The sequence below is a fragment of the Typopeltis vanoorti genome, chromosome 17, assembly GCF_054136105.1.
Source record: "Typopeltis vanoorti isolate ZY-2024b chromosome 17, IOZ_Tvanoo_1.0, whole genome shotgun sequence".
In the NCBI taxonomy this organism is placed as follows: Eukaryota; Metazoa; Arthropoda; class Arachnida; order Uropygi; family Thelyphonidae; genus Typopeltis; species Typopeltis vanoorti.
In genome coordinates, this window is record NC_143565.1 from 6,349,830 (window position 1) to 6,363,252 (window position 13,423).

At 34.6% G+C, this 13,423-nt stretch overlaps 1 protein-coding gene across 4 annotated transcripts in view; it reads right to left on the minus strand.

The window, feature by feature from the left end:
* Dic1 (Dicarboxylate carrier 1) overlaps positions 1–13,423 on the minus strand; it is a 205,884-nt gene that overhangs the window by 74,072 nt on the left and 118,389 nt on the right. For all 4 annotated transcript variants that reach the window (XM_090407718.1, XM_090407720.1, XM_090407719.1 and 1 more), the window contains one exon: positions 4,948–5,040. In XM_090407718.1, the coding sequence (XP_090263844.1) occupies positions 4,948–5,040 (93 nt within the window). The remainder of the gene's footprint in view (positions 1–4,947; positions 5,041–13,423) is intronic.

Below are 13,423 nucleotides of genomic sequence, written 5' to 3' on the forward strand. Positions count from 1 at the left end.
ATCTAACCACACGATAGAGTGGCAAAACAGCTCCATGCCATATCTGGATGACAACTACAGACATCGTTTATTCAAGGAAGCCACAATAGTGTTAATAACCTGCGGAAACTTCAACAGAAATCAGGGTGCAATCCTAAACAGTTCGTGGAAAAACCTGATCCTCTCTCTAAATCAATCTGAACTACACCTAGCCAGTAATCACATTACACGTTTACAACAAACACGCATGTGTGATAATGAATAAGAACAATAATTCCTCTCTGTCACGCGAGCGTGTAACCTTAGCTACTAGTTGTTTTACAATGTTTTTTATGTTCCTTTCAATTTGCATTTACTAGTTTTTATGTCTTTCCGTAAACGCCTTGAAAAAGCCAGACAGTTTGCTGGCAAAACTGGTAGGCTATAATGTAAGTTTGTTTGTAAATGGTCAGTATTAAATAAGTTTGTATTTTAAGTATTAGAACTATTAAAACTTTGTTTATTTCACTGGGCTGTTTTCATTCCATTAACCATAATATGATATTTAGTGGATGCTTTCAAAAAAAAAAAAGATATGATAGGTATTTAATTGGTGTGTTACCTGATAAAGAGGTCATTGACTCATCAAACTCCCTGGAAGAGTCAATAACTCCAGAACATTAGAGTCAGTAAATTCAAATAATTGTTTGAAGTGGATGTGATTGATATCATGATTTTCTGTTTCCATGGCAACAAGAGGTTCTGCTTCTGATATTATCCTGACAAGCCAAACATACCTTAGTGTAAAATACTTACCACTGCTGTTAGAGTCCTACCTACACCACATATATGTGGAATGATTGGGAAAACTGGAAATCAGAAACATAATCTGTGAAATTTCAATTCCTTATAACTTATGGATGGAGGTTAATATATAATGTTGCAGCTCACAAAAACTGATATAATAGAATTTAATGAAAAACTGTTCAGAATAAAATTTTATTGCATCTCTGTATATTCCTATTAATGTATTAAACCAAGTTAAATTAAATGTTTATAAAAGGCCAAAGTTATGTTTTGGTTGAGTCAATTTCCATACATTTTTTTTTCTTTTAACTGTAATATGGAAGTGTAAACACACACACACACACACACACACACACACACACACACACACACACACACACACACACACACACACACAATATCAGTGGTGTTGTATGCCCATTTAGGTTGGGTGTGCTGTCATGTGGCTTATGCAACCCACACTACAAAATTCACATCAGTTTGACTTTATGATTGTATTTTTATTGAAGTACAAGAGAGTTTTAAGAGTGCACAGCACATCAGTGTTCATCTTAATTGGTCCTATGCAATTAATTGTAGGATAACTTTGAATACTTTAATTTATCAATTAATATAATTTTAAATATGGAAAGTATAAAGGTCAAATGAACAACAGCTATGCTTCATCATATTGGAGGCTTAATGGATTGTATACAGCACTCGGAAAAGATTAAAACAGAATTTAATACTTCCTATATATTTCGTCTCAGTAAATGAGACATCTTCAGGGATTACAAAAAAACTAATGTAACATAAAAACAAATAACACACAATACTAAGCCCAACCACGTGAGTGACACTAAAGTCCTATCTAGGTGGAGCGCCCTCTAAGGGCGGTTGCAGTTGTAGGTGGCTTGGAATGTAAAGTGGGACCTCTGGTGATAAGCGTTTCCCAAATCTTAGGAAGCTTAATGCAACATATTTGTTGAGATTTGGTTGATTCCTGAGAGCTGCTGCTGATTCTAAATTCCAAGATTTTAAAAAAGTACAACCTACACACAGTATTTAAGCCCCACTGCAAACGTGCTACCCTTATCTGCTCTACAAAAGATCAGCTCCCTACTCTCTCAGTGCCTGGAGTCTATAAAGTACCCTGTTCCTGTAAACTGGCATACTTGACAGACAGGCAGATCAGCCACTATCTGCCTGGAGGATGATTTCATGGAAAAAAAACCACCATGCCCACCACAGGAAATTCAAAAAAGAGAGACTATTCTCAGAATCAGCAGCAGCTCTCAGGAATCAACCAAATCTCAACAAATATGGTTGCATTAAGCTTCCTAAGATTTGGGAATCACTTATCACCAGAGGTCCCACTTTACATTCCAGGCCACCTACAACCACAACTGCCCTTAGAGGGCGCTCCACCTAGATAGGACTTTAGTGTCACCCATGTGGTTGGGCTCAGTATTGTGTGTTATTTGTTTTTATGTTACATTAGTTTTTTTGTAATCCCTGAAAATGTCTCATTTACTGAGACGAAATATATAGGAAGTATTAAATTCTGTTTTAATCCTTTCTGAGTGCTGTATACAATCCATTAAGCCTCCAATATGATGTCCTCACAGCACTTAAGCCTCTACACACGGAAGCTATGCTTCATGCGTGCTGTTTATGTGAGAAGCACAAAGGGTTTACACTTTGTGGTGAGATTATCATTGGCAAATAGTAGAGTGAGACATGGATAATTTGAATTTTGATACAATTTTCAAATACAGCCATATAATATGCACAAAAATCAGAAAGAGTAATCACTTGGGAAATTATTATTTTTCCAGACTGAACCAAAGAAAGGCTGAAATAACTTGTTTACCTCCTTCGACTATAATCAATCATACAATCTGCAAAAGCTGTGGCAGAAAATGGGCAAAAAAAGTTATAAATTATTTATAGACAATTACTTGTCTATATCGGTGTACTAAACATGTCAGTTCACACTTCATGCATGCAAAACAAACGAAACTCAGAAAACAAAAATAGCAACTCATGACAAATCACAGCCACTGTGAAAAATAGTAACTCATGACAAATGACAACATTCAAATTGGACTGGTTGACATAATGACCAATCACAGTCAATGATTTGTGAGTGCTAATATCTCAGCGTGCACCCTGTCTTGCCTTCTGGGTGCTTTAAAACTACTGGAACACTAAGAATTTGCATCACTGCACAATCTATATGTCTGTTCAAAGGACTCAAGGGTGTCTGTATTTGTGACTGTACACCCGGGATATTAATGCAAGTACGATGCAGTGCTTACATGTCGAAAAACGCCCTCTTCATACAGCATTAATATATGGTGTTTAATTTTAGAAATCACGTGAAGCCAGGAAACGATTAAGAGAGCCTTTATCAGGAATAAATGCAAAAATATAATATTTCAGTGATACTTCTATTCCCACTGCAAACCTTGAATATATGCCCCTGATATATTATATATTATTCCCCTGCAGACAAAATATAATAAACTGTACAAAGTATATTATTATACAAAGTATATCCGAGCATAAAGCAAAACAAACTTTCTTGTCTTGTAATAATGAGTATACAATGGGTTCTGGAGCTATATTGGTTTTCATGAATGCTATTATGCAAAATCAAAACTAATAATTTTACGCTATTCAGTTCAGAGTGTAAACTGCATAAGAAATATTATTATTTCAAGAAACCTCCAGGGTGTCTAAGACTCACTGAGGGAGGCTACATATCACTCACACCACATGTTATACATTCTTTTGAACTCAAACTATCTGCACTCACAACCTCTAATTTTGTGTAAATGGAATGGCCATCCGCCGTTTCAGTTATACAATGACAACGAGAGAAAAAAATCTAGCTCTGATCCCTTTCTTAACTGCATTCATTCTCAATTTCCATGAATGCATTTTCATCCTTTTCCAACCCTCTATAAAATGAAAAATTCCATCTACTGGTATCCTGTATGACATTTTCAGAAGTTTCTAGGTCTTTTTAATATCTATAATATCACCCCTCTTTCTCTTGTTTGTTGATGTCTACAGTCCATAAATTCTCAAAATCTACATTTCATAGTCCTGATATCATCTTTAACACTTTCCTTTGCAACCTCTCCACTGTCTCTGCATCGACTTGGAAACCATGATATAAACCTGATCTGCACATAGCAGTCCAGATGTGGTCACATCAAAGCCTTATAAGGAGACAAAATGACTTCCTGATTCTTATATGGCAATGTTTGTTTCATCATTGCAATTATCTTCTGAATTGTATTTGCAATCTTTGCTATATGGCCTATGAACTTTAACTTCCTATTTACTAAAACTCCAAGATCCCTGACCTGGTCAGTTTCTTGTAGAATAAACCCATCAATATAATATGTCACTGGATAGTCTATTACACTAAAGTGCATGATTTTACATTTGTTAATATTGAGAACTAACAATCATTTTCACATGCCACACAATTCCAGCTTATTGAAATCATTCTGCAAGTGTTACATGTCAGCTGTATTCCTGATTACCTTGCCTATCTTTGTACTAGCAGCAAATTATTAATGTAAAGGCTGAATAACATCAATTAATTTAAATTTGTTATTAATTTAAATTAATAACAGACCAAATTCTGGTTGCCTTTGATCTTGCCAACTGACATCCCCATACACTACTTTTTGATATCTGTCAGTAAGACATCTTCATATCCAAACTATTAATTCAATCCCATATCTTTATGCAAAAGTTTTTTGTATTTTTTTTTACATTATCTAGAAACCTCACTTTAGAAACTCAACCTGACACTTTTTCAAACCACTTCAGGCCTCCAATAAACAGTGGTCTCATATCAGGCAATGAAATTCATCTCCCACTGAATAGCAAATATATGTGCCTTCAGTGGGATTGAAACTCAGAGCCTGTTTGATTAGTTTACTTTCTAAAAGGAAAATATGATGCATTTCTCCTTCATAAAAGGACATATGACAACCAAATAAAAATAAGAAATTCAATTTTGAAGAAACTGTATCCCCCACCCCTCTGTCTTTAAAATATAACTTTACGTTATTTGAGCATATGGTATTTTATTTTTTTTAATAATAAAAAAATAAAAAAATTGAATATACTTATTTGAAATACAACCACCATAAAAAAATGAAAATAATAATTACTTACTGCCATAAAGCTTGCAGTGAAATGTGTAATAAGGTTATCAGTAAAATATGAAGTTTGAAGAAGCATTTGCTTGAACTGATCATACATAGAAAGCTATAAAATATAATAAACTGATTATTAAAAAGAAGGTAATATATATATATATATATATATTATACACAGTAGATACTGCTTATTGTGATCACTTTGGGAAAGTTGCTTTTCAATAACAATAACCAGCTGATAACATTAAGGATATCAAAAATTGCATCATTTATTTCAATTTATTGTTATAAACAACTTTTTAATAAGCAACAACATAAAATTTATTTTAAAAACTTATCTAGTGTTATCTGTCATGTGTTTGAATATAGTAGTTCATGAATAAATTGCTAAAACTCATAATGCCTTTTGAAGTTTGTTACTCTGTGTTGCACACCGCGATGAAGTATTTTTAGAGCTTCTTGCATCTGGGCATTGGTTGGAGGAGCTTCTAAAATTTGTTCTTCTATACTTGTATTAGGTTCACTTTCTTCTACTAGTTTAAAGTTCTCATTGGAAGCAGCTTGACATATTTCCGACACCGTCATTGTAGAAATAACTTTAACATTGTTATCAATATCCAACCAATTTCAAATTCTTGTAAGATATTAAAATTCTTTGAAAGAAGGAGTTTCAGAGTTTGGCTTAAAAAATCCACCTTTTTGGAAGCAGTTTTTAATAGTCTTCTCTGAGATTTGCTTCCATGACATTGCTGCCAAATGCAATGCACCAAGAAGCGAAATTTTTTTTGCAATTGCACTTGCATCAGATTGGTCTTTTGTGCAATCAAGTTCAGCTATAATTCTTGCCCAAACTTTCCTGCGATAATAAGCTTTAAAAGCTTGTATGATGCGTTGGTCACATGGTTGAATTAATGATGTAGTGTTCGAAGGCAAGGAGATTACTTTGATGTTCTTTACCAATAAATTGTTTCTGAGTGCAGTGCAGTTGTCTACTAAGAAGACAATTTTTTGCTTTAAGATCCCACTTAACCAAGTATTGAAAATGGCATTAGTCATCTAAGCATTTGCAAAAGAACAGTAGTCATCAGGCAAACTTTTTTTGACATCTTTAAAACACCAAGGATTTTTACTTTTTCCAATCACTAGGAGCTCTCGTTTCTCATCTTTCACAACAAAGAATGTCATTCGCTCTTTTGAAGATTTATATCCTCATCATCATCAAATTCCTGCCATGTACCCTCAAAGCGGTGTAGAGGATATGATAGTACTACATGAAAAATTTACATCATTACTAACTTCCTATCTACAATTTTCCTCGAAATCAGACTGTTACTTGTAAAGATTCAAACATTATCAGATCTAATATTTCTATCGTCTAAGACAGGGATTGTCAACCTTTTCCAATGGCATACCGCTATATTTAATTCAAGATATTAGATGTACCAGTAAGGCAGTGACTCACGTACCACCAGTGGTACGTGTACCATAGGTTGAGAATCCCTGGTCTAAGGCACTTCGTACCGTATCAATCCACCTATATCTTGGTCTTCCTCTGGGTCGTTTTCCTGCCAACCTGGCAGAGAACACTTGTTTGCTAAACTTTCCTCGCCCATCTTGTCCAAGTGACCATACCACCTGAGATTAGCTCTACTAACGCATTCCTGGATGCTGACAATGTCAAGTTGTTTCCTAATATCCTCGTTTTTAATATGATATTGCCATTGATGCCATCTGTTCATGCCTCTAATCTTTCTCAGGACTCTCATATCTGCGGTCTCTAGTCTTTGGTCAAGTGTTTTACTACTGACCCAACTCTCAGATCCATAAGTTAAAACTGGTTTGAACACTGTCTTGTATATAGATAATTTAGTGTTCTGACTAATTTCTCTTATTCCATATGAATTTATTCAATTGACTTCCTACCATACCAGCTTTCTTGATTCTGTTGTCTATGTCCATATTTAATTTACCATCTTCACTAAAAATGGTGCCTAAGTAGCTGAAATGTTTTACTTGTTTCAAAGTTTCTCCGTTCACAACGCAGTTGACATTTCCAACGATTCTGCCTATTTTCATTGTCTTTGTCTTTTTATTGCTGACTTTCATATCATATCTACTACAACAGTTATTCAATTTAATCAGGGAATCTTGCAGACTAGTAGCGAATTTATTTAGAAGTATAACATCATCCGCATAAAGCAAACAGCTGACATTAACACCGCCAATTTTGATATCATGTTTAATACCACTTTCCTTCATAATGTGATCCATATAAATAATGAATAACATAGGGTATAATGTACATCCTTGTCTCACACCAGATTTAACATAAAACCATATTCCTGTACTTCAATCAATTCTAACTGCTGACTTAAAACTCAAATAAAGACTAAGTACTGCTTGATATAATGCCCCATTGATACCATATAACTGTAGCGTATTGAATAGCTTCTCTCTTGGCACCTTGTCATATGCCTTTTCCAGATCGACAAAACTTAAACATAGATCTTTGTTAAATTCCCATGCTTTCTGAACTATTTGTCGTAAAGTGAAGATCTGATCCTGACAGCCTCTATTTGGCATTGAATCAAGTTTGTTCTTCACCAAGCTTTTCTTCCACAATTCTTCTCAACTGTTTCTCAAGGGTACTTGCATAAATCTTGCCAGGAATACTCAGTAGGGAAATACCTCTGTAATACTCACATTCAGTTTTATTTCCCTTTATATATATATATGGGTACTATGAGAGCTCTACTGCAATCATCAGAAATTCGTCCCTCTGTCCAGGCTTTCTGAACTATGCAGTGCAGCCACTGTAAGACATTTATACCACCCTATTTAAGCCTTTTTTGGTCAAATATTATCTACTCCTGCTGCCTTTCCACATTTCAAGTCTTTGATGGCTTTTTCCACATCAAGTATATGGATATGTTCCTGACTGTATGCCTGTTCAGTGTTTTTTACCACTGTGCTATCACTGCTTGTTTCATTTAGCAATTTTTCAAAGTAATTACTCCATACTTCAAGGATATCTTTTTCTCCTGTTTTCATGTCACCTTTATCATCTCTAACTCCTTTTACAGCACTCCTTCCTTCCTCCATTTCTAAGTTTCTTCAACAACCTTCAGAATATCTTACCACCTACTTGATATTTATTTTCTATGTTCTTGCCAAAGTCCTCCCATGACTTTTGTTTAGCTAGTTTTACACAGAGTTTCGGTTTCTTACATTTGTCTCTGTATTCTCTAAGAGCACAAGCTGACTTATTTGCCAGGAACTTTTGATATGCTTTCTTCTTTTCCTTCACTGCATCTTTAACTTCCTGTGTCTGCTACGGAGTTCTGATTTTTCTATCCTTGCAGACAACCTCACCACATACCTCTCTGGCTGAAGCAATCAGGGTTTTCTCCAAGGCTTGGTACTTGTTCTCAAACTCTTTCATTTTTTCTTCAATAATCTTTGTGTATTTTAGTCTACAGTTCACATCTGAGAGCTGCTCAACTTTTATTCGCTTTAAAACTTTCTTACTTGTTATTCTTTTCAATACGAAATTCAATTTTACCCTGCTCAAGAGACTAAATAGTCCAATTTCAAATCCTCGGTACACTCTGGTGTCCTGCAACAGGGAGAAAACATCACTATCAACAATAACATAGTCAATGAGACTTTTCTTATTCCTTGCCTCTTCTCTCCATGTGAATTTGTGCACATTTTTATGTTGGAACATGGTGTTAGTAATAACCAGTCCATGTCCTGAGCAGAAATCCAACAGGTGTTTGCCGTGATTATTAGCTTTGCTCTTTTCTCCAAATTTTCTCAAAATATTTTTGTATGTCTCACAATCATTTCCTACTCTGCTATTTAGATCCCAACAAGGACCAACTTTTCCATTTTCATTGTGTCTGTTGCTTTCTCTAAAGCATCAAAAAATTCCTCCACTTCTATCTTAGTAGAACCTTCTGTGGGACCATAGGCACAAGTAAGTCTCATTGTCCAGTTCCCAATTCTCATATTTGCCCACATCACTCTACTTGAGACTGCCTGCCATTCAAGAAGATTAGCCTCGTATTTTCTGTTGAATACTATGGCTACCCCTTCTTTTCCTTGATTGTCATTGCCTGAATATAACATTTTGAATTTATTGCTCAGAAAGATCTCACCAGTTTTGGTCTTTTTTGTTTCAGTCACCCCTATTATGTCGATCTGGTACTTATCTAATTCCTCAGCTAGCTCCATTTCTTTGCCATTCAGGCTTCTTATATTGATAATATCGATCTTTAACTCTGGTGATGTTGAGTTGGGGTTTATTTTCAGATTTGTTCCAGTAGCTGACTTTTCGCTGTTCGCCCTGGTTCCCTGGCGAAAACAACGGGGGCCCTGTTTAACCGGGCGACGCCCCAGCCGGCATGAAATTTTGTCATGTTTACCATCATTTTGTATTTTGGTTTAAGCCAATAAGAATACAATTTGGTCGGCTAAATCCTAAATTGCCAGCCCATATTCATTCGTTCAGTATCCAGGTAGATACCCAACAGGGTGCACCATGAGAAGGCAAGGATTGGACATTAGATCAGAAGCCCTGGTCGGTTCTCCGCATTCCTTTAAAGGCTTTGTGGAAGTCTCCTCTCAGTTATATATCGTTGACCCTTAAGCAGCTGAATTTAAATCCTTTATTACTTTAATTTTTAAACAAATAAGTATGCTGAAGCATTGCACGAAAATAGAGTCATGTTTCGTCTGCATTGTAAATATCCTCAGGAAGCAATATCCTTCAGCAATAATTTTTGGCCAGTTGGTCTTAATCCACGCATCAGCTGATAAAAAATCAGCACTTTTTTCTTCACCATGAATATGCTTGTACATAATATTCTCTTGCTTTTTCCACCTGTTAAACGATCCATCAGTTGCGGTGAAAATTTATTTTCCTGTTGTTTTTGTGAGTTCTGCTTTTTGACACATCAAAGGCCCTATTCACAAACTTTACTAAACTAAATTTTTAATGCTGATTCAACTTGAGTATCCTTACCAAATCAGGCTCTCTTCCAATTAGTTCTCATTAGTAAGAGCTGAAGTTTCAATGTTTGATCTGTTTTTTAAGATCTTACGCAAGAGTGGTTGTGAAATTTTTAAATGTACAGCTGTACTATGCTGCCTCATTTTGGGCAACTTATCATAGCACTCCAAAATTCTTTGTTTTTCTTGAAAAGATAAATCTTTACATTTTTTTTACTTGCTCCTGTAATGCTAAGGGCTACTTTAATGAGCGCTTAAAGTCAAATTCACTTACTGAAAGAGAGCACGAAAATAAACTCGAAAAATCACAATTCAACTGTATTTATACCGACCTGCATTTGCCTGAAAGATATCAGATTTACGGAAGAATAAGATTAACAGAAGATTAACACAAAAGTCAGATTTCGACAAATGTTCTTTGTTAAATTTTCTCCTGATTAACCCTTAATGTTCTTAATTCTGAGATGCAAAAGGCTAAACATTCGAGGATTTTGGAAGTTTTTTTATCACTTGGCTATGCTACTAATTATATATTGGATTTTATCCTTTATTCAAGTGTAAGCAAACAAAGTTTGCACCTGAAGTATTTTCAAGACTGGGGCAACTCGTGGTAAAAGTGTATAAGTTCCCATCACTTGCTTTAGTATCTCCCATAATGCAAAGTACATCTCCTTGTGGACATGTATAATGCTATGCATTAAGGAAAGGGCCACTATCCAGACTGGTTTCGACCTTTATTGAAGTTTCATCAGTTGGAGCCAGACCCAAGTGTAAGCAAACGAAGTTTGCTTACACTTGGATAAAGGATAAAACCCAATATATAATTAGTAGCATAGCCAAGTGAAAAAAAAATTCCATAAACTTATCTCTAATCCAGAGAATTTTAATAATAGGGTGTGACACCCTTTGGCAACTCACACAAGTAAATATGACTTCTCCATTACTTCCACCTTAGTATCACCACCTCTGGGTCTGGCTCCCACTGATTAGACCTCAATAAAGGTCAAAACTGGTCTGGGTAGTAGCCCTTCCCTTAATGCATAGCATTATACACGTCCACAAGGAGATGTGCTTTGCATTATGGGAGATACTAAGTGATGTGAACTTATACCACCTTTACCACGCGTAGCCCCAGTCCTGAAATTACTTCAGGCGTAAACTTTGTTTGCTTACACTTGGATAAAGGATAAAACCCAATATATTCAAGGATTTTGGTACCAATAACTGGAACTTTGATTATAATAGATGGATTATTTTTAATTCATTTTAAATTGTGTTTTGGGACTGCCTGATTATGATAACAATATCTGATTGATAATATTATCTGCAATCACAATAAGTGGATTCTACTGTATGTATGCGTGCGCATGCACACACACACACACACACACAAATTTCAGAGGGCAGTTGTTATATAGTTAACTGATAAAAATGTAAATGCAAGAGAATTAATTTAATAGATATTTCAGAGATTCCATTATCAGTGATACCAGATTAGAAAAATTCAAAAGAAGGCTAAACTTACAACTGTCGACTAATTATTCATGCAAGTTTATATGTTAGAATAATAATATCCAGATTTAAATAATATTAAAGATATATATACAAATTATCATTATTTAGAAACAAAACCTCTCAAACTTCACGGAAGTCTATTATTATTATAGGATGTAACCATACATAGCTCACTATGGGGATAGGATGTTAATCCTATCCCCCATAGTCAGCTTACCAACAACATAGTCAGCTATGTCTGTAAACTACATGCATTATCTTGTTTGTCTATCTTGTAGGAATAAAAAACCAGTTTCCAGTAGGGAAAACACTTCTACCTGCAAAAGAGTTCAGCTAACTCAGCATCAGATCAAAGAGTTTATAAAAGTTCCCACTCAGAATGTAAGACTTAAAACCTAACTAAGTTTTGGTCTATGTAGGTTCATGGTATATTATAAAGGACAGAGAGCCTCATATGTCCACTGTGTTAACAGAAGAGAGGGCATTCCCAAATTCAACATTGGACTGAATATAATTATGCTGATTGTTAACACAGATGAAGAAGGTGAGAGACCTAGAGTCAACAAAAACATCAAAACATTAACTAAACTTTGGATTTTAAAAGGAGAGAAATTAAGATCAGCTTGCTCAAATGCTTCCATATAGAAATTTGCTATGGAGTAGGGGAGATGGACACACATGGCCATGTATTCTTTCTACAAGCAGAAATTGATCTTTTCATATAAAGTACCTAGATTAAAGGATGTGAAAAAAAAAATAAAAATAAATAAAATAACTATAATATCATGTGGAATTTGTTTTGCATAAGAACAGCATTTTTGAGTGGCAAAAAGAAGAAGAAATTTACCAACTCAACTCTATAAGTGTTACTACTAATTTCCTGTGGAAGTAATCATTTGCACTACCTGGTCAACTGCATTTTATGAAATGAAAAGGCCTTAAATTTTGATAGATCAAGGCATGATGCACAATGAATTTTTTTAATATTTTATATGACCAAAAGGTAACTGATTATAATATATATATATCTTTTTCTTCTCTCCAAGGATTAGGCATATCTGTTCCAGCTTCACTGGTCTTCTTCTTCTTCTCTCTCTCTCTCTCTTTCCTTCTGGTCTATATCTATCCATCTCCTTTGGCAACCAATATCTTTCCATCCTAAATAGAGGTTCTTTCCATTTCTCTCTATATTCCTTGATGTTTTCATTTATGTTATAAATATCAAGTTCTTTTCTGATGTCTTCATTTCTTATATAGTTCAATTTGGTTAATCCATTAATTGTTCTTAAATATCTCACTCTGCATTTTGTATTTTACTTTCATCTTTCTTTTTAACCGTCCATGTTTCTGAACCATATAACACAGTGGGAGTGGCCATTACTTTTAAAATTTTAGTTGAGTTTCTTGTCTTGTTTTTTTATTCAGTGTCCTTTTAATTGTTCCACAGATTTTCTAAAATTTCTTTATTTTTTCATCTATATCTTTATCTTTTTTAGATATGTTATTATGCAGCCTAAATAATTAAACTGTCATCTGTTCTATTATTTTATTTTCTATAACTATTTTTGATCTAATATGATCCCAACATTTAAATGCTGTGACTTTTGTTTTCTTTTGTGAAATTATAAAATTATATTATTGTCTTATTTTGTTTAATTTATAAACTGATTTCTTGAAGGTCATCTTCAATGTTTTGTAATATAATCTGATCATCTGCATACAGCATTGTATTGATAACAGTTCTTCTGGTTAACTGGATACCTGTTATATTGTCATCATCATCAAATTCCTGCCATGTACCCTCAAGGGGTGTACAGGATATGATAGTACTACATGAAAAATTTACATCATTACTAACTTCCTATCAACAATTTTCCTCCAAATCAGTCTGTCACTTGTCAAGACTCCAACATTACCAGATCTTATATTTCTATCGTCTAAGGCACTTTGTACCATATCAATCC